At 39.4% G+C, this 21,384-nt stretch overlaps 1 protein-coding gene across 4 annotated transcripts in view; it reads left to right on the top strand.

Annotated features, from left to right (window-relative positions):
• Positions 1-21,384, top strand: part of EEF2K (eukaryotic elongation factor 2 kinase) — a 58,059-nt gene that overhangs the window by 7,669 nt on the left and 29,006 nt on the right. For 2 of the 4 annotated variants that reach the window (XM_075179702.1, XM_075179700.1), the window contains exons 3-7: positions 8,870-8,920; positions 10,244-10,344; positions 14,211-14,271; positions 15,031-15,068; positions 19,281-19,452. In XM_075179702.1, coding sequence (XP_075035803.1) covers positions 8,870-8,920; positions 10,244-10,344; positions 14,211-14,271; positions 15,031-15,068; positions 19,281-19,452 — 423 coding nt within the window. The remainder of the gene's footprint in view (positions 1-8,869; positions 8,921-10,243; positions 10,345-14,210; positions 14,272-15,030; positions 15,069-19,280; positions 19,453-21,384) is intronic. The other 2 variants (XM_075179701.1, XM_075179703.1) reach the window with 1 other exon arrangement.

Genomic DNA, 21,384 nt, shown 5'->3' with positions numbered 1-21,384 from the left:
ATTAAACTCAAGCGCACGATTCAAGCTCTTGACATCTCAAAGGTACGTGATTTTCAGATGTAACAATTGCATCAGCTACAAGTCTGCTGTAAGTCCTGATTACTAGTGATGATAGCTGTGTATGCATGTTAGAACTTGTGTTTGCAATCAGGAGTAGCTCTAAAAATGTATTTTATGTACCGCAGACATTTAGGGGGGGTATTCAATTGTTCCTCCCTGCGCCGCCGGAACGAGCGCGTTAAAACTATTACCGTTTATACGGTAATTACTCGCTCAATTTCAGCTCCCTGAGCAGCGAACTGAAATTGAGCGAGTAAATTACCGTATGAACGGTAATTACGCGCAATATTACTGTATAAACGGTAATAGTTTTAACGCGCTCGTTCTGGCGGCGCCCGGAGGAACAATTGAATACCCCCCCTAAGAACATCCTGATAAACATATTTTATTTTTTATTTTTTTTTACATTTTTAATGTTTTGTGATTAATGCCTAAATTATTAACAGGTGACTTTAACTGATTTTTTTTTTTTCTGCGTGTTCTTTTGTGACTTCATATATACACATATGACGTTTCCTGCAGTGTCCTGTCTGTTACAGCAGAGAGGACATAGACCTATATTCGTTAACAGAGGTATCATCAGATCCGGTCCTTGTTAATTACGGACATGTATATACCTGATGTATGTGCGTTTGTAAAAAATACGCACATTACGTTCTTTTTGTGTTTGTCAATGAATCAGGCCCCATGTTACAGATCAGACATTTTAATTTAAAAAGGGATATTGACTTTCGCTGCTTCTCAGATCTGGCACATCCTATTACCACCTGAAATGTGGATTACAGTTCCTAGAGCTGCATTTGGTCTCCATATTTGGTAACGGAAGGGTGCAGAATTAAGCTTATTCAATTGATAACAAAAATGGGAATAAAAATAAAGCACCTTTTCTTAATTTTCCAATCCCAGTGACACGTTAAACCTGCTCCATCTCCTTAGTGGAACTGCACACTGAAAGAATTTTTCGCTGAGCGCCTTAATTTATGTAATAAAAGCACTGGCCAAAAGCTGGTGCTGTGCTACTGCCTATGTGGGTGTGACTGCATGGATCAATAAGCAGCTGCGAGCATGAAGCTCGGTAAAAAATTCCTAAGTGTGAAGTACCCATGGCCCCACTAACGGGAAGAAGCAGGTCAGTGAAAATAAATTTACTAACTTGGGTTACCACACTAAATTTTGGGAGAGCAGAAGAAAAGAAAAAAAAAGTGTGTGTATATATATATATATATATATATATATATATATATATATATGTCTGTATCATTGGTAGTGCATATCGCATTAATTGGATGAATTTGTCTATGGCTAACTTGTGTTGAGGGTTCTTCCTGTGACATTCTACCTGTGTACTGTGGCTGTGTTAGTTGCTCGGTGTGTAATGATCACGTGACCATACGATTGCTGCCTGCAGCCACAAAGACAAGGATCTGTATGAAATTAAACCTGACTCTTTTATAGCTTTATTATCAGAAATTAAAAGTCTCCTTAATCAGATTATACATGTTTAGCGACATTCTCAGTCCTCTCTCATGTAAAACAGACACAGATACCCAATACCAGATCTAGCCGCTCTGTAATCATATAAATGTGTCATACTTGAAGTACAGACTCCATCAGTGATCTTCACTGTGACACAGACCAGATGTTTTCCATACATTGCGTCCAGATATTTTTAAAGCGTTCTCAGACCACATACACTGCACATAGACTTTAACCTGCAGTTCATAAGTTCATTGTTTGCCATCAGCTGATATCCCAACATGACCTATTTCACGAGGAAGTCATTTTGTCTGATGCGAGATTTCCCATTTACTTTCTGGCTGAATTAACCTGAACTCATTAAATTAGTTGATATAAAACTTGCATTTCACATCCTTTGATTAATTTAGACCAAATTAAAGGGGTTTTCCACACTAATCAAAATCAAACCGCACTTTGATGAGGGTCTTTCCCTTCAGATCCCCACCACTCACGCTATTCAGCGGTTCACAACTTTTTCATATAGCTTGGACCTCTGGTGCTGTTTGCCTGTCTCCGTAGCAGGAGAAATCTGACGCTTTCAGGTACGGCTACTGTGTCCAGATTGACCTGCTATGCAGAGAAGTAAGCATCTCCAAAAATCTGGCTACTATCATTGGAAGGGGAGGGGGTTAGTAATATATTTGAAGCAGGGCAGCGGGCTACCTTGCCCCCCACCCCGCCCTGGCTAAAATTTGCTAGCCCTCCCCTGATTTGAAGGGGGGAAACTTCTTTAAGACAGTAAAAATATAAGTGGACAATTCCAAACCAGACAAACATCTCTGTCATGAAATGTGTCTAATTGGTGTATTGCAGGGCCGTAACTAGGGCGGTGCGACAGGGGCGACTGCCCAGGGCGCAACGATGAAGGGGGGTGCAATTTAGAAATATTTTAGGTTAAGTTGGTTAAAATTGAGGGCTAGGGGGGCGGCATTTGTCTTTCTCGCCCCAGGCGCTAAAATTCTAAGTTACGGCTCTGGTGTATTGCATCAATATAAACGATCTCTGCTAAAAATCTGGTTATTTTGTTGGAAACAATAATGACATACATTGTACGTCCATATTTTTATTTAGTAGATTTTTTAAAAATTTTTTTTACATAGTTTTAATGATAATGATGATATCGTAAGATCAGTATTTCTCAAAATAAATTAATGGCTTATTGTCATTTGAGCAGGTTTAAAATTGTAATCGGGTAGGCATTGAGGTAAAAAAAAAATATTTATAGGGTTTAAACTCATTTTGATTTCATTTGATGGCCATGGCGAGTTACTTGCAGGTTTGAAATGTGGAGATGTTGCCAATAGCAACCAGTCAGATTCTAGCTATCATTTTGTAGAATGTACTAAATAAATGATGACTCATACTTGCCAACTTTTCCTCGTTGGCTTCAGGGAGATCCCGGGGGGAGGTGGGTGTGCGGGGGTGGGGCTTGACGAATCACATCATTTTGGCCCCGCCTCTAAATGATTGTCACAATTTTGGCCAATTACAGCAGGGAGTGGGGCTAAGATAACATAATAGTTGCATCATTAAGCCCTACCCCTGCCATTTATCTATTGCGGGGGCTAGAACCAGGAGGTTGCCCTGCTCTCCTAGAAATGCGGGAGTCTCCCAGACATTCTGGGAGAGTAGGCAACTATGCATTAAAGAAAAGCAGCTAATGAATCTTTAGAGACTGAAGTGTCTTTTACATTTCTGTCTCCATTACTGAAGTCATGTTGCCTTACCTGTAAGTCTTTGATTAAATCTTGGTCTCCATGAAAATGGCCACCTCCATAGGCATCAATACATGGACATAGGACACAATTTCTGAACTGTGTCATCATGCCACAGATGGCGAAGCCAACCACGTCTTTTACTGGCTCAGCATCAGGGAGAATGCCAGACTCTTCAGAGAGTGAGGGAGATCACCCCTATTTCAGGGAGTCTCCCTGACATTCAGGGAGAGTTGGCAAGTATGTGATAACTGAAATCTGATTGGTTGCTATAGGCAACATCTCCACTTTTCAAACCTGCAGCTTGATACATTTTTACCCCCTTGTGTGTGAAAAGACCAGTCAAACTGTTACGTTTTTATTATCTAAAACAATGAAAGACAACCTGATACACTACAGGGGCCACATGGACAGCCCTGTAACCTTCATAGGGGCCGCACACTACACTTAATCTCAGTAATAAGTTAAAACAATACATTTAATCAAAGAAAGAGACACCAGTCTGACACGTATCAGCAGGCATTTTAAACAAGTGTTACAAGCTGTAACAAACAAATATGTCAATAAAACAAGATGGATCTGGGGGTCGCAGGTGAAGGCTCAGAGGATCGCCTGTTGCCTATCACTGTTCTGAAATGTTCAATAAGAAATGACAACTGTAATGTTATTGGTTGCTATGGGCAACATCACCATTTCTGCATAGTTACCTTTTTTTTTTCCATTTACATTTATTTATTTATTTATTTATTTATATATATATATATATATATATATATATATATATATATATATATATATATATATATAGGGCCAGTGTACCGCACAAGGCTTTAAAATAGGGGACAAACCAGCACAGTAGTAAAACAGAACCTGGTATTAACAAATAGTCAGAGGTAAGCCTGCTCACAAATTTATAGATAGCTATGGAGCAGTTTTCAGAAACCTTCCCCTTTGAGTACCATTGGTGTTGCCCTGAAGGGGTAGTGGTCACATGAGCTATTCTGGTGACAGAAGGGCTTCTGGTGCATAAGGGAAGCTGCACATTGATAAAGAGGGAATTATGTCTAAATGCAGCCAGCTAAAACTAGTTCCTCAGGAGCATCCCCCAGCGTCTTACAGAGGTTAAAGATCACTGGCTTAATACTGCATCAAACACTCCACACGTTTCCCATCCATTGTGCAAACAACAAAACACAGAACAGCTAGGTTGAAGTGCGTGTTTGCAATTTATGGAGCTGGGAAAGCGACCGTGACCATTTTCATGAGCAGTGAATGACCAGATCATAGTTTTGCTTCTCAAAAGCCCCCTACTATACCTCCACTCCATAGAGGCAGCCATTTTTGTGGGATGACCATTTAAGTTTCGCTGAAAAATAAGGCACAAAGTGTCTGTGCGATGTCATCGATTCCTAGTGAGTTGATAGGCTGCCTACTGAAACAAAATGGCTGCCCCCGTGGTATGCAGGTGCCTGACCTACTTAAAATATGCATTTCAAACAAATTGTTTTTTTTAGTCCATTAAGCAAAATAATAAAACATTTTAAGCATATAACACCTTGTAGTTTGGGGTATTTATTCAGATTTGGGACCTCATTTAGAGTCGGACGCAAAGTCCGTTTAAGAAGTGTAGGAGGGGGAGTGTGCCGCAGCTTGGTAGGGTATTACGAGTGGCAAGCAACCCCAGTTGTATCCCACTCTTAAAACCCTATTGAGCTGCGAGCAGTTCCTGCAGGTAGCTAACCGCTTGCAGCACCTAATTCCTGCTGTACAGCTTTAGCCCTGTATTGACGTGTGTTGCGTCTGTGCCTCACTGCGACTAGGATTTATTTACATGGTCACACCTTCACAATTCCGTGTTCCTCCCATTGTCTCGTAGTGAGTCGCAAGTGTTAATAGCGTCCAAGATGCAGGCGAATTTGGTGCTTTCTGCACATGCGTGGTAGTGTTTTTTGGTTGGATGCGTCTAAAACAGACTTTGCGTCCGCCTCTAAATGAGGTCCTTGATGCCTTATAATCTGGTAAAACAGTAAAAGGTGGCAGATTAGCCTATGTGGATTATGCACAATCTAGTTCAGCGATAATTGAGGATTAGTTGCTTGTACTTGTAATTATACACCTAACTGAAGTTACCCCACCCTCGTTTATCCAAGAAAATACATGAAAGCCTGTTAATACCTCTTTGGTTGTTCATAACAACTTTTATTTGGCTTGTAGCACACTGCAAACAATATGGAAGCCATATAATGCATCCTATTTGTAAAATTATGTTTATTTTCATTGTATGTTTGTATAATTAGTAAAACCTAAAATATTCTTCACCTAAAGGAGACAAATTTATCTGTATAGCTGCGGTTAGTAATATGAGAAAATGCCATATGATTTAAGTGTTTCCATTGAACAAATGTGCTTCCCATTACAAAACAACACATCATTTGAAAATTGAAATTCTCTTCCTTTATTCAAGTTAAAGATCCAGCCAAAGCATATTTTCAGTATACATAATGTTTCAGTACCCATTAAGGAAAGAGTCTCACAAATATTCTGATTTATTTTAATTTCTGGAAGGGGTTTTCTGCTAGGAGACTGCTCTGGTGTCCACAGGGTTAATGGTTCACGTTAAAATATTGGTATCCATGCCAGAAATTATAAGGTTTAATATTATTATTATTATTATTATTATTATTATTAATTTTTATTTATAAGGCGCCACTCAGTGTCCGTAGCGCCGTACAGGGACAAACAAGTACAATACAAGGTGGGACGGCACGGTACAGTAAACAATAAGCACAGTAACTCAGTAAGCTCAAAGCACAGCAAGAGAGAGGGGGGAGGGAAGACCGGCAGGCGCCGGAGCCCAAGAGGAAGGGCGCGGATGAAGGGGAGACCCCCAGAGGGGTGGGGGGAAAGGTAGCTGGAGAGCAGAGTTAAAGGTGCAGGAAACAGGAGGAGAGATGGCCCTGCTCAAGGGAGCGTACAATCTAAGCGTATATATAATATATATATATTTATTGGTATCCATTTCTGTACACCCAAATATCTAGAGGAACTTTGCTGGGGACTATAGGAACTAGCAAGGCACTTGATCATATTGTAGTCCGTAGATGTGCTGCTGTCCAAGTGTGTACATATACAAGGCCCTATTTATGTTATAACTATGTGCTTGCTGGTTAACTATTGTTAAAAAAAAATGTTGTAATACAGAGTCTGTAGAGGTAATCAGGGGAGGTAAGGACCACCGGCTGCACAAGACTGAAAAGCCACATGGTCATCATTCATTAGGTGCACACATTCCTTGATTATTTGTAGATGAACAAGTCTGAGTGGGATCTGCCATGTTGCTTGCATAGATAGCAATAGTAACAGTGCCACTTAGCTGATGATATAAAAATATAGCACATGGTATCGCTGGATACCATGTGATTATGGATTATTTTTACACTGAAATTAAAGGTCATCTATGACATGCCGTATCCCAACTATAAATCTGTCCCTACATTTTAAATTTACCTACCTGTCTAATGCAACATGGTTTTGCCAAGGTGCAAGTATGCTCCTTTTCTTTGCTTTGCTCCTAAACTCAGCCTCAGTCCCATATTCTGCAATGCTCCAAACTACTGGAAAAGTGTAATACAAACTACAATCCCAGCATATCTCCTGCAATTCTGTGGCTCCCAAAAGCCTCATAGCAATTGCTTTATTTCACCATTGATGCCTCTCTCCCTCAAAGATCACAACCTTTAAAAGGGGTCTGTATGTGACCCCAAATGTCAGTGTTTTATAAGATGCACTCCTCAATAAAATTAAAGTAATTAAGTATTCTATTACTCTATGCTGTATAATACTGTTAGATCCAATGCAAACTGTTTTATTTAATAACAACAATCAATCGGATTAGATCCATGCCAGCGTGGATCTAATGGTAATGCCTAGCATGGGATAGCTGATTATTCTTATCAAGTGCCAGACACCAGGATTTCCTGTGACATTGTGTGGTGCAAGGAATCAAACAAAATGGTTCCGGGTCCTTTCATTGCTCCCGCTAGTTGCCATTGACAGCTTTGGCTGGGAGATTAGAGTTAGGGAGTGTAATCCACCATTTCCATTATGAAGCTTCTAAATGTCAGTCTGGTCTGTCACTGGCAGGATGGCACATTTAAAATGTCACATTTTTTGACTTGTTATTAATGGAAAATAGTTCAAAAATAGACTGGTTCAAGGGGGATATACTAAAGCATGTGATGGCGTGGCCAGACCTGTTAGTAAGAGCATGGAAGCGGGTTGCTATTAGTTATTCCACTTCTGTTGAATTCTGTCAAATTGTGCTAGTATGACACATAGAGGTGTTACAGAAATGTGAACCTCTGCCAAAACCACCCAAACTAGCCTGCAGGTTTTAAGAGCATGAGTCATGTGACACAGGGCAATGGCAGATGCCAGAGTTCAGTCAAAACAATTCTTGCTTCCTTAACTTTATTAGCACACACAGCACAAACAGGAGAAACATGGATATCAAGCCAAAAAGGGGGGGGAAATACTTTGCAGTGTTCCTGTTTCTCTCTATTACGTTTGAATATATTGTTGATGAAACCCACATTTTAACAAAACCTATATGAGTCACAGTAAAATAATTTACTAATCTTTGTTGGGATTCACACTCAAATGATAATGCACTGTATGTACACAAATTGCTTTATTACAAGTCAGTAAACATTGTATTATATCTACTACGTCATATATATTACTGTCTAGGAAACCCACACCTTAACAAAGCATATGTGATAAGAGGATCACAGTGTTAGTATTAATCTCGTTTATCTAAACATACCACATATACACTCATTGCACCCAGGACTGGCAAAACAACCTCATAAAAATGAAGAGAAAACTTGTATACCCCAGATAGGCAGCAGGAGATCACAATACTCCATAGGGGATGCGCAGATCTTACCCCATACAGCATGAAAGTCAATCTAACCAACATGCATGTCATTGCAGCACAGGAATAAATGTATTTTTGTATTTTGACATAGGGGTAAAATAACATCTTATTAAAGGCCAATTCTACCTTTTTAACAGTTTTTGTACAAGCAATACACCTGCCTTACCTAAATTTAGGAGGACCTTCCCCTGGGACCTTCTTCCTGTGCAATCTTGGGTTCACTTAAGAAGTCCCATTGTTTTATCGGACTGCTGAGGAAGGTGATTCCAGGGGAGGGTCCCCCTTAGTTCAGGTAAGAGGTGGAGGATAACTTTACACAAGTATATTTTAAAAGGTGAAAACGTGTTTAACAATCCTACAGTAATATTAATGATAAAAAGAACGGCTAGGTTGAATTTCCCTTGTAATGCTGGTGTTGCTATTTACAATTAGATTAGATTATGCATGGCATGTCTGGAATCAAAGCAAGTCTTTAGTGTGTGTTTTCCACAAGGGTCCTGCATTAACCAGAGACGTTTTCATCTTACTGATGCAGGTGGTAATCACACACTAGGCAGTGATTTTCCCTTTGTTGTGTTGTTCGTATTACGGGTTGCCTTTGGTGATGGTCCATTAATGGTTTTCATGCATTTCCTAGAATGACAAACACCGCTATTTTAAGCATGGCTGCTTGACTGATCGAGGTCGGGTATGTGTTTTTTTTTTTCAAATTTGGACATTGTATCCCTTCTATAACAAATCTTGAGAGTATATTTGTATATGGTGCCTAATTCTCTGTGCTTTAACCACTATTCACAAATTCTTAGTAAACGTCTAAAAATGCTAATGAAATTGTTTGATTTTCTTGCTCTTACCTTTTTGTTATAAGTAAAAGATTTAGACATTCTAATTATAATTGAATTTACATAATGTATTTATTTTACCTTTATTTTATATTTCATATTTATTCTGAGCACATAGAATATAGGTCCTGAATATACTGCCTTCTTGGTCTAGTCATTTCCTGTATACTGTATCTTGTGTCTTTATAATATGTATTGCATTTCACATCATACAGCTGGGGAATGTGTCATAAGCTCATGTTATTCACACTGGTTTAATCACAATTCATTTGTTTCTATTGCATGTTCCAATGCAACAATTGTAATTTAGGGCCTGATTCCTTAAGGATCTTAAATGAAGAGGATCCTTGTTTCAGTCTCCTGGACAAAACCATGTTACAATGGAAGGGGTGCAAATGTGTGTTTTGCACAAGGGTTAAACACTAACTGTTTTTTCATGTAACACACAAAAACTTGATAGCTTATTTGTACACTGAAAGTTGATATGTGTGTGTTACATGAAAAAAACAGTCAGTATTTAACTTATGTGCAAAACAGAACACACATTTGCACCTCTTCCATTGTAACATGGTTTTGTCCAGGAGACTGAAATAAGGATCCTCTTCATTTAAGATCCTTTATGAATCAGGCCCTTAGTTCCTAATCACTACTTCCAGTTTAACTAGAGTTTTTATTATGAGTGCAAATTAGTCTTCTGTTTTGCACATACGTTAAATACTGCCTGTTTTTTCATGTAGCACACAAATACTTGATAACTTATTTGTACACTGAAATTTAAAGTTGATATTTGTGTGCTACATGAAAAAACAGTCAGTATTTAACTTATGTGCAAAACAGAATACTAATTTGCACCCCTTGCATTGTAAGATGGTTTTGTCCAGGAGACTGAAATAAGAAGTTTCTTAAGTTAAGATCCTTAATGAATCGGGCCCTAGGTTTGCAGAATAAATTTCTCCAGTCAGACAAGGCATTATTATTATTTTCATTCCATAAAGGACACTGTTAATCTCCGTTTGTTAAGCGTTTCTTCATCTAGACACCATTCCATTTAAGAACGCTGCATTGACCTAGGTGTGATCCTTGCAACCACATTGAATTTTCATTCTCATGTCCGTATTAACATTTGGTCCAGACTGCAATACTAATTAAATATCCTTTGCTATCCACAGGAAGCTTGGAAACATGCCATCCAGAAAGCTAAGCAGATGCCAGACCCATGGGCTGAGTTTCACTTGGAAGACATAGAGGCAGAACATGCAATCCGACACAGGTCTGTGGCAGCTGTTACAGATAGGAAGCTCCAGTAACGTAGCTTGAGAATACTGTACAAGACTTCTCCAGGCTGGGTCAGACTTTAGGTCAGGATGCCCATGCCTATAGCTCCACATACCAGGAGTGTCGCCCTTTCCACTAATCACTTGTCTCTTGTATAATGAATCATTTACTATGGTGAGATCTGTCACAACATAAACTAGAATAAAGGTCACATAAATGTGCTCATTTTATTTAAAATGTGTTTGTGTTTAGCAAGTAAGGCCGTATAGATCAGCGATGTGGCCCCAGCTCCTTCCTTCTTTTAGTGTCCGATTTATTTGTATAGCTTGTAACAATACCTGCTAATAAGTTATTACAGATAGTTGTCTCTTTCTTTGATTAAATGTATTGTTGTAACTTATTACTCAGACTAAGGGGTATATTTACTAAACTGCGGGTTTGAAAAAGTAGAGATGTTGCCTATAGCAACCAATCAGATTCTAGCTGTCATTTTGTAGAATGCACTAAATAAATGAAAGCTATAATCTGATTGGTTGCTATAGGCAACATCTCCACTTTTCCAAACCCGTAGTTTAGTAAATCTAGACCTAAGGGTCTTGTGTGGTCCATATGAAGGCTAGAGGGTCTGTCACCCATGAGGCCTCTAATGTGTTTCAGGGTGCCTGTCGCTTATATAGATTAATAGCAAAATAAATCCACAATAAGTGTTCTGAGGCAGGGGTTGATTTACTAAACCTTCTAAAAAGTAAAAGTTGAGGTGTTGCCCATGGCAACCAATCAGATTCCAGCTACCATTTATCTAGTACATTCTAGAAAATGATAGCTAGAATATGATTGGTTGCTATGGGCAATACCTCCACTTTTTTGTTTTTAGAAGGTTTAGTAAATCTGCCCCCAAATGTTATTAAACTGTCCAAAATATATAAAACAATGCTTGCCTCTTGAGAACAGTAGCTTCAGGGCTAGGATCATAATTTTCCACACTAGGCCAGTCTCGGCAAATCACCATTGTATCACCAGCTTGGTTGGTAATACCCCAACCTAGATAATATCTAGGTCTGCTAGTTACATGTAAAGCTGTCCAAGCACACACTGATGTTGACCAATTTGGTCAGTCTTAAGCCATGTAGACCTTTATTGTTGCACATATACACAATCAGAAGACCATTATGTCCAATCAAAATCTTATCCAGTTGGATCTGAATCAATTTGGACAGAATTAAAAATCTGTCTGTTGCTGAAGCACATCAGGTATAATCATACTTGCCAACTCTCCCGGAAAGTCCGGGAGACTCCCGAAATTCGGGTCAGTCTCCCGGGCCCCCGGGCGAGCTAGCATTTCTCCTGGATCCTGGATATCACCGAGAATCGCGTCATTTGACGCGATTCTCTGTGAATCACGCCATTTTGGAGGGCGGGATGGGGCGGGCCGAGGCCAATCGCGTAATTTTGGCCCCGGGGGCGGGGACAAAATTACGCGATTGGCCTCGCCCCACCCCTTCCCGCCCTCCAGTCACGCCCCCTTTCGGGAATTGGCAAGTATGGGTATAATTATATCAAAAACAAACAAACATGGGAACAAGAATGACTATGTACACCATTGTTCATGGCTTAAGAATGACTACTTTATTTCATATGAACCTTACCTGCACGTACCACTGCACAAGTATACACTCTTATGTCCTATTTCTGCTCCAGCTGGCTGGCTGCTCAAATTTTAGTCGATGCATGTAAACAAATGACGACTGTGAGATGTCATTTGCATTAGAGAACTTTGCATTTCTGAAATGCTGCTGCACTGTACATTGTATGGTATTGTTCGTATTAACTTGAAGTTACAATTCAAGGCGAGTACTGTGTTTAGATGCCAGCATTTTAAAAGGCTTCCTGGCTCATACTCTAAGAAACCTGTTTGGGTTACAGGAATGTTCCCAGTAAATGTGGAGAGGTTTTTTGTGACACGCAGACAGTTAGCAAACTTAAAGTAACCTAAGTATGCAGTCATCTAAGGAAGGGCCCATAGGTCTTGTAACACTCCCCATTTAATGCCAGGACCTTTTACAGTAGTACATAGTCCTTTTAGGGCTGCTATGATTTGGCTGATTATATTTCCCTAAGAATTAGCTGGATAAAAAAGTAAAAATCTGCTTTTATCCTTATTCATCCCTCCTGGGACTCCATTATCAGCAGAAATAGCATCCACCTGGGTTAATGTGCTTTGTTCTGTGGCATTAATGTATTATGATGGACAACACCGCAATATCCAGCACTTGAAGTCATCATCAGAAAGTTGCACTAAATTTGAGGAGCTTTTATTGTACTTAAAAGTGAAATACTTTATGTCCCTCTGTGTAAAATGTATTGTACAAATTTGAACAGCAGAATAACTTATATATAAACATAGCGCTGTTAGCAATAGGTACCCCGCCAGTCATATTTCACTAAATCTGAGGCAAAATTTCCTCTTTACCCATCCTGTAATGTTCCCTGTAAACTGAGCAACCTGGAAATGAAAGAGTTAAATGTTTAAGCTAATGAGAGCTTCTTGCTGAAGAGAGAACTCTTGCACGCTAATGGTAACCGATGGTTACGGACCATTCAGAGTTCATAGCGTAGGGGAAGCGGTGAACTCCTCCCACCCCCACAAAAAAACCCACAAAACAAAAGTAAAAAAAAGACAGGAAAAAAAAAATAGTAAAAGAACTGCAGCCTGGTCACAAGAGACTTTTGCCTATATTTTATATGGACGTGCATGATACAGACTGTAGGATGGAAGGACTGTCTCCGTTATGTATGTGTGTTCTTACATTCATGTCCTATGCAGACCATGGTCTGAGACTAAAGATAGCCATGTGTTTAGATACAACTCAGCTGCTCCAGTAACATCATACAGAGTCCTTAAAAGGCTAAGAATAGAACTGAGAGTTATGTTTGTGGTTGTTGGCCCCTGACATGAAGTCTGTCTATTGAGAACCAGCCTTGTGCGTCCAAATGTCCTGCATATGATTTGTCATTAAAGTTTTATTTAAAAAAATGTCCCAAAATATGTTTTTTTTCCAATATATGATGTGCAATTAAATGTTGAACTTTACTCTTTTCCTTCATATGACTAGAACAGTTTTATATATGTTCCTCAATTTTGATTATATTGAAGTTGTGTTCATTTGTGCAATTTTTACAAGACCACATTTGCTGGATTTTTTTCCTAGTGATGAGGTTTAGTCAGTGACTAAAAACTTATTCACAGGAAGCAGCACATTAGCAGGAGGAGCAGCATGAAAAGCAATACATATATATTTTATAATGATGCTACTGGGAATTTATTTTAGATTTTTTTTTCTACACCACATAAAACATTTTGATTTTTTTTTCATCTTGGTGTATGAGATTCCCTGCGAGTTAATAGTATATTCAGTGCAAAATACCAGTTTGCCAAACATAATTTTCATTCAGGAACAACTTATTTAAAGACCCCCCTTTAGACCCTCCTGCAAAACAATCTTGTCCATATGATAAGATGGTGGATATGTTGTTTTTTCACTAGTTCTAATAATGCTATCTCTACAATTCCACTTGGACAATAGTCACCTATATTACCTGTTATAAGTGGCTCACTGCTGTTAAATGTATGTGCTTCACATTTGTCGTTAAGCAGTATGACAATTAATATATATTTATGTTTAATATATATGTTCAGTGGGTTTGAACTCTTCGTATAATAACAGATATATTAGCTGTGTGTGCTTTGGAGAATACATATTATTTTGTATGTACAGTAATGAATTTGTTATTGTAATTAGTAAGCAATCAAGTGTACTGTGTTGAGATTGGCTGTTAATAAGCTTGATGTTTTGTCTATAGGTACAATGTTGTGTCTGGCCAGTGGGTACAGGATGATGTGGTAATCAAAATGGCCTCTCAGGTAAGTACTTCCTTCCTGTTGCTCATGCTCACTTGCTCTAACTCTTGCCTGGTAACAGGTTAAATGCAAGGACTGAAATCTGGAGTCATTCACCATGTTATTAGCCCGTGTGTGCACCTTAAACTGAAATCGGTTGTTTTGAACACTCTACTTTATACTGTGACTTCTTTATTCCTTAATAACCATTAAGTTTAGGGTTAGTATTTAACATCCTAAAATTCTAGGCTTATATTATCAGTGAATGACTAGTTACATAAAAAGTACAGGATTAGTAAAATGGGCAGATGACCATGGAATTATATGGTGATTTCATCCATTGGTAATTCTTTTTCATACATGTATAGATAATAGATATATTCCTTTGTAGGGCTCAAGTTTTCCCTCTTTCTCTTCAACTAATATAAATTATAAAGGAATTACAGGTTCACAATCTATTCCATGACCTTTAAATGCACAAGGTCACAGATCTCTGAGTTGACATTGAATACAATTCATAGCATATGTTATACCATAACATTTTATTATCCTCATCATTGTTTATTTGTATAGCGACTTCATATTTCGTAGTGCTTTACAATTGGGAACAAACATAGTAATAAAACAATACTGGGTAATACAGACAGACAGAGAGGTAAGAAGTCCCTGCTCGCAAGCTGACGATGTTTAGTGTTTGTTATTAATGTTCACATAATGATATCAGACAGTGCAGGTATTTACAGATTAAACCTACCTTAACATCACTTGTTCTTTTTTTAACAGCCATTTGGTCGTGGTGCTATGAGAGAATGCTTCAGAATGTAAGTAAAGATTTTTTATTTTGTTGAGTGTATTTTTTTTATTGAAGTGAATGCCTACAATAGGTATATGTTAAGTATATATATAAATTAATCTGAAGAAACAATGCAGGTTAGTGCATGCACAACATCTTGTTAAGCAAAAATTATAGAGATAATTGGTTACTACATGTTCACTTTAATTAGTTAGGGTGTGTTGAGTATCTGCATCTCTTGTAAAAATGTGCTAGGATTTATTCAGAGATTGGGAATGTGTAAGGGATTCTCACTAGTGCAGGTAAGTGGTTCTTGGCCTGTTTGCAATAATGTTGTTGTCAGGCGTATAGAGCTATCTATTGATATTGACACAACCCTAGCTGGAGGCGCAGAGTCTAACGCGCCTCTGGTCTTCACCAGGGTTCCCCGCAAGGGAGTTTGGGTTTAGTTGCGAGAGATGCACAGATCGCGGTTCTCCTGGAGAGCAATCGGCGAGGTAGATGGAGGTCACGGAAGCCAAGGTCAAGCCGAGTTGTCTGCAAAGTACCGAGGGGTATCCAGAAGAATAGTCAGACAGTCAGGGGTCAAATACCAAGAAGGACTTGCAGAGCCAAAAGGAGAATCCAGAGGCAGTGTCAGGACAAGCCGAGTAAGAAACCAGGGAGTCAGACCAAAAGCAGGGAGATAACATACAAGTGCCTGGACCTCGTTTGACCTAATACTCTGGCACCCCAATGGTGCCAGAGTCATCTTTATATAGACGCTGGAGACGCTAATTACCACTGGCAGTGACTTTAGCAGCCTCCGGGTCATGCGCAGAGGAGGCCACCAGGCAGCTGGAATCAATACACCAGGTTGCTGGGCAGTGCACTTGGGCAGGAAGAATGCGACCGTCCCTGTGTGGACGGAAGAACACAGGGACGGCGCCTAACAGTTGTGTTATGATACTCGAGCTCACTATCAGGATAGTGATGTTGTGGTCCTGTTACTTCATGTAACCTACATGTTCCACAAGGAAACTTGTCAGAATTTTAATGATTTAATCCTCATTACCTATTATCATTTGTTATTATTATTTATTTATTTTTCAAGTTGGGGATCAACTTTGGCTTGTCGAAATCTTTGCAGAATAGTAAGAGAAATGTTATATTACATAGCCAAATAATGTTTGCATTACTGTGCGTAACATATGCTATAGAAGTAGAGTAGAAGACAACACTAGAATACTATGTAGCAATCCATTGTAGTAATTGGTCACAGAGGGACACAGACTCTTCGGAGACAGTAATGTGGACCACATACTTGGCGATATTGGCATAGTGGCTTCTTTATATTCAAGAACATAGATCAAAATTGAGCGGGTCATTTTTGGGCATGCCCGAAAAGCTTGTTGGCAGATCACCTCTGTCAGCTTGTGTGTACGGTCACCTGCTCCCATTTGAGTCAACTGTTCGTCCTAAGAGCTGACTATCAGGATCTGTGCAATTCGGCTGCCAATGTTTGTTGCATAATTAGAAAATCAATTCCATTGCTCATGACTTGAACCGTGGAGCAGGATCAATCGGATGAAGTCTGTTTTATTATTTGCAGTATCAACCACATGACCATTAGATATTGCTAGTTCCTCAACACAGATCCACTGTGTAATGAATATAATCTATTCACAAGTTAGTAGACTGGGATTTGATTTGTGTGCAGCCTATACTTTTACAAATGTTACAAATGTGGTTTTTGTGTCTGTATCTTATCTCTTCTAACATACGGTCTTTAGGGGTAATAAAGAAAAAGAAGGTTAAACATTATAGTGCTACTGTGATCAAAGGCTCACAAACACATTGACCCCACACAAGCTTATAAATCAGATATCTGGGCTGTTTTTCTGCAGGCTCTGATAAGAAGCTTGACTGTCATCAAACAATTGTTTTCTTGCTCAGGATGTGGTTTTGTTTTATGACTTAACCAAGATATATGATTGTGCATCAAATAAATACAAACACGTGTGAGAGACATATTAGGGTACGAGTGAGAGAGGCTTATAAGGGTATGAGTGAGAGAGATTTATTAGGGTACGAGTGAGAGAGGCTTATTAGGGTACGAGTGAGAGAGGCTTATTAGGGTACGAGTGAGAGAGGCTTATTAGTTCAATTCCCGACCATGACCGTATCTGTGTGAGTTTGTATGTTCTCCCTGTGTTTGTGTGGGTTTCCTCCGGGTGCTCCGGTTTCCTCCCACACTACAAAAATATACTAGTAGGTTAATTGGCTATCAAAATTGACCCTAGTCTCTGTGTGTGTGTGTGTGTGTGTGTGTCTGTGTCTGTGTCTGTGTCTGTGTCTGTCTGTGTTAGGGAATTTAGACTAAGCTCCAATGGGGCAGGGACTGATGTGAATGAGTTCTCTGCACAGCGCTGCGGAATCAGTGGTGCTATATAAATAAATAGTGATGATGAGTACGAGTGAGAGAGGCTTATTGGGGTACGAGCGAGAGAGATTTATTAGGGTACAAGTGAAAGAGGCTTATTAGGGTACCAGTGAGAGAGACTTATTAGGGTACGAGTGAGAGAGACTTATTAGGGTACCAGTGAGAGAGGCTTATTAGGGTACGAGTGAGAGAGACTTATTAGGGTACGAGTGAGAGAGACTTATTAGGGTACGAGTGAGAGAGACTTATTAGGGTACGAGTGAGAGAGACATATTAGGGTACCAGTGAGAGAGGCTTATTAGGGTACGAGTGAGAGAGACTTATTAGGGTACCAGTGAGAGAGACTTATTAGGGTACGAGTGAGAGAGGCTTATTAGGGTACCAGTGAGAGAGGCTTATTAGGGTACGAGTGAGAGAGACTTATTAGGGTACGAGTGAGAGAGACTTATTAGGGTACCAGTGAGAGAGGCTTATTAGGGTACGAGTGAGAGAGGCTTATTAGGGTACGAGTGAGAGAGACTTATTAGGGTACGAGTGAGAGAGACTTATTAGGGTACGAGTGAGAGAGACTTATTAGGGTACCAGTGAGAGAGGCTTATTAGGGTACGAGTGAGAGAGACTTATTAGGGTACCAGTGAGAGAGACTTATTAGGGTACGAGTGAGAGAGGCTTATTAGGGTACCAGTGAGAGAGGCTTATTAGGGTACGAGTGAGAGAGACTTATTAGGGTACGAGTGAGAGAGACTTATTAGGGTACCAGTGAGAGAGGCTTATTAGGGTACCAGTGAGAGAGGCTTATTAGGGTACGAGTGAGAGAGACTTATTAGGGTACGAGTGAGAGAGACTTATTAGGGTACGAGTGAGAGAGGCTTATTAGGGTACCAGTGAGAGAGGCTTATTAGGGTACGAGTGAGAGAGACTTATTAGGGTACGAGTGAGAGAGACTTATTAGAGTACGAGTGAGAAGAGACTTATTAGGGTACATGGGAGAGAGACTTATTAGAGTACGAGTGAGAGAGACTTATTAGGGTACCAGTGAGAGAGACTTATTAGGGTACGAGTGAGAGAGACTTATTAGGGTACCAGTGAGAGAGGCTTATTAGGGTACCAGTGAGAGAGACTTATTAGGGTACCAGTGAGAGAGGCTTATTAGGGTACATGGGAGAGAGGCTTATTAGAGTATGCTGTCATGTGTGCTGTAACCTTGGTGGATTGTGTTTGCTGGAAAGTGAACACACTTTAAGCGCCTGTCAGAATACTGATCAATAGATCACTATGACAAATGCTGTCTCTATTCTCATGGAAGCTTTAACAAAAGCAGGACAGACCATGGTCACAAATTTCTAAATGGCCTTTGAGCATGTAATCTTCTAGTTGTGGTTAGACACAATCCTATAATGGCAGTTCAACAGTATATACACACATTTACCCTGCTAGATTAAAAATGGGGATATTACTTACCCCACACCAACAGCAACAACAAAAAACAACATCAGCGCTGTAAAATATAAAGAGATAATGAAAAACTATTGACAAATCCACATTTATGTACATAGTTATACATAATTTAAAACAATTATATTATTTGAATCTAGCTGTTTTGCTCATATTACATATATTATAATGTTTGTGAATTCATATAAACATAATTTAATTTATAATAGTCTGCATGCGTCCTATTTGAAAGATATAACAAGTTTTTTAAATGTATTTTAATTAACATTATACATATGCTTTTGGGAAGTTTATCAGATATTGCTCTTAACATTTATACATGTGTGCAAACATTTTTTTGATTTGTTTTATTTTGTTTTTTAGGAAAAAGTTGTCAAATTTCGCACACAAACAGCAGTGGAAAAGCGCTTACAATTATGTAGCTAAACGATATTTAGAGACAGTGGACAGAGATGTGTATTTTGAAGATGTCAGACTCCAAATGGAGGCAAAGCTCTGGGGGGAAGAGTTCAACCGCCACAAACCACCAAAGCAGGTAGGTTTGGTTTATTGTCTTGGGAATTGTGTCGCAACATGTACTGAGAAACGTCAGCGCGCGCTCCCGTTAGAAGCTTCTGGAAGCTCATGAGGTTTCTCTTGTAGTTGGCAGAGTCCCGGATTACTATCAGCACCAACATATTACAGAATGCTGTACAATATTCAGAGTTTTGCACACAAAGGGCTAGTTTCAATTTGCTGCGTCCCGGTAGGAACCTCATGCGATGTGTCTCTGCAGATGTTTCTGGTAATAACCTGTGCTCAGTTTTACTCACACCTCAGAGAGATGTGAGCAAAAATGAGTGATGTTTTCTGTACTGTAACACCTGGTTTTGTGCAACAGCACTTGACATTGATCATCATTGTCACCATTTATTTATATAGCGCCACTGATTCCGCAGCGCTGTACATCCGTTACATCAGTCCCTGTCCCATTGGAGCTTACAGTCTAAATTCCCTAACATGCACACACAGACAGAGAGAGACTAGGGTCAAATTTGATAGCAGCCAATTAACCTACCAGTATGTTTTTGGAGTGTGGGAGGAAACCGGAGCACACGGAGGAAACACACAAACACGGGGAGAACTCCACACAGATATGGCCATAGTCGGGAATTGAACTCATGACCCCTGCACTATGAGGCAGAAGTGCTAACCACTTAGCCACCGTGCTGCCCAATTAATAGGGGACCTTGCAGCTAATTGAATCTGCCCCTTCGTGCACAAATAAAATGGCCATATAAGAAGGTGTAAAAATGTAAATCTTGGTCACAAAAGTGCTGGTGTGGTTCATCTGCCTCTATTCTATCATTTGTGTAATAGTTTAAAAGTGTTGTCCGGGCAGAAATTAAAATCTCAAGCTGCTCCCTGAGGCTTCATAGACTAGAACTGCAAGTGCCCTTTTCTGTGACTCACAGATACATTACCCAGAATTCCTTGTGTACCTTTCAAAGACTGTCTGCAACCTGAATTTGGCACTTGCTAAGCAATGCAATGCTAGTGATGACATGACAACAATTGCTAACAAATGCTGTAGTGTCGGACTTAAGGGACAGTAGTCTATATATAGTCTCTGCAACTTGTATTTTCTGCATTCTACATCAATATTAAAGTACTTTTTAATATAAGATAAATGAAATACCCTACAAGAATAACAACAAATGGGAAAGCTGTTAAAGTTATTGTCCACATTTTTCAGCTCCACCTTAAATAGTTTTTTGCCCTCAAGTACCACAAATAGTAGCCCCCCTTCCCCCTGCACAGAAAACCCCTGGCACCCAAATGAACAGCCTTTTAACTGGGGGAAAAAATATGAAATACAAGTTTTGTGGACATCCTCTTTAGTCAAAACGCCTTGTAGCTACACACCACTTTGTCCTTCTCAGCCTTGTGTGATTCGATGTTACTACTTTCTAACGAATTAATAGTCTGGATTCTGGACCCTTGATCAGTCTCCAAAATATCATTTGAATGTGTGTGTAAGAAATGTATACATATAAAAGGCTAGCATTTCAGTTGGTTTCTATTGCTATAAACCTGTTACCTGGACCACTTATGACTTTGTTAATGCCGTAACCGTTGTGTTCAAAATAGAGTATATATTGAGGAAATCAAAGCATCATAAATTCAGTTCCCATTGCAATGTATATCTTCTTTACAGATTACCCGGCAACAAGACAAACACACGACATAGAGGAAGGCAGTGAAATAATATTATTTTTACATTTAATAATGATCTATTTTTTAAATAAACACCTCTGCACAGCTTTGTCGTTCTGTACAAATAATGTTTGCACAGAAATCCTGCATGATGAATTGGTTTACACAAGTTTTTGGCAGACAGGTGAGAGAGACAGGAATTGAACTGACGACCTTGTGTTCTAACATACACTGCCACACCTACCTGTCACCATGAGCTAGTACAAAAACA

Source organism: Mixophyes fleayi, chromosome 7, assembly GCF_038048845.1.
Source record: "Mixophyes fleayi isolate aMixFle1 chromosome 7, aMixFle1.hap1, whole genome shotgun sequence".
In the NCBI taxonomy this organism is placed as follows: Eukaryota; Metazoa; Chordata; class Amphibia; order Anura; family Limnodynastidae; genus Mixophyes; species Mixophyes fleayi.
This window is presented reverse-complemented; position numbering and strand designations above follow the sequence as displayed.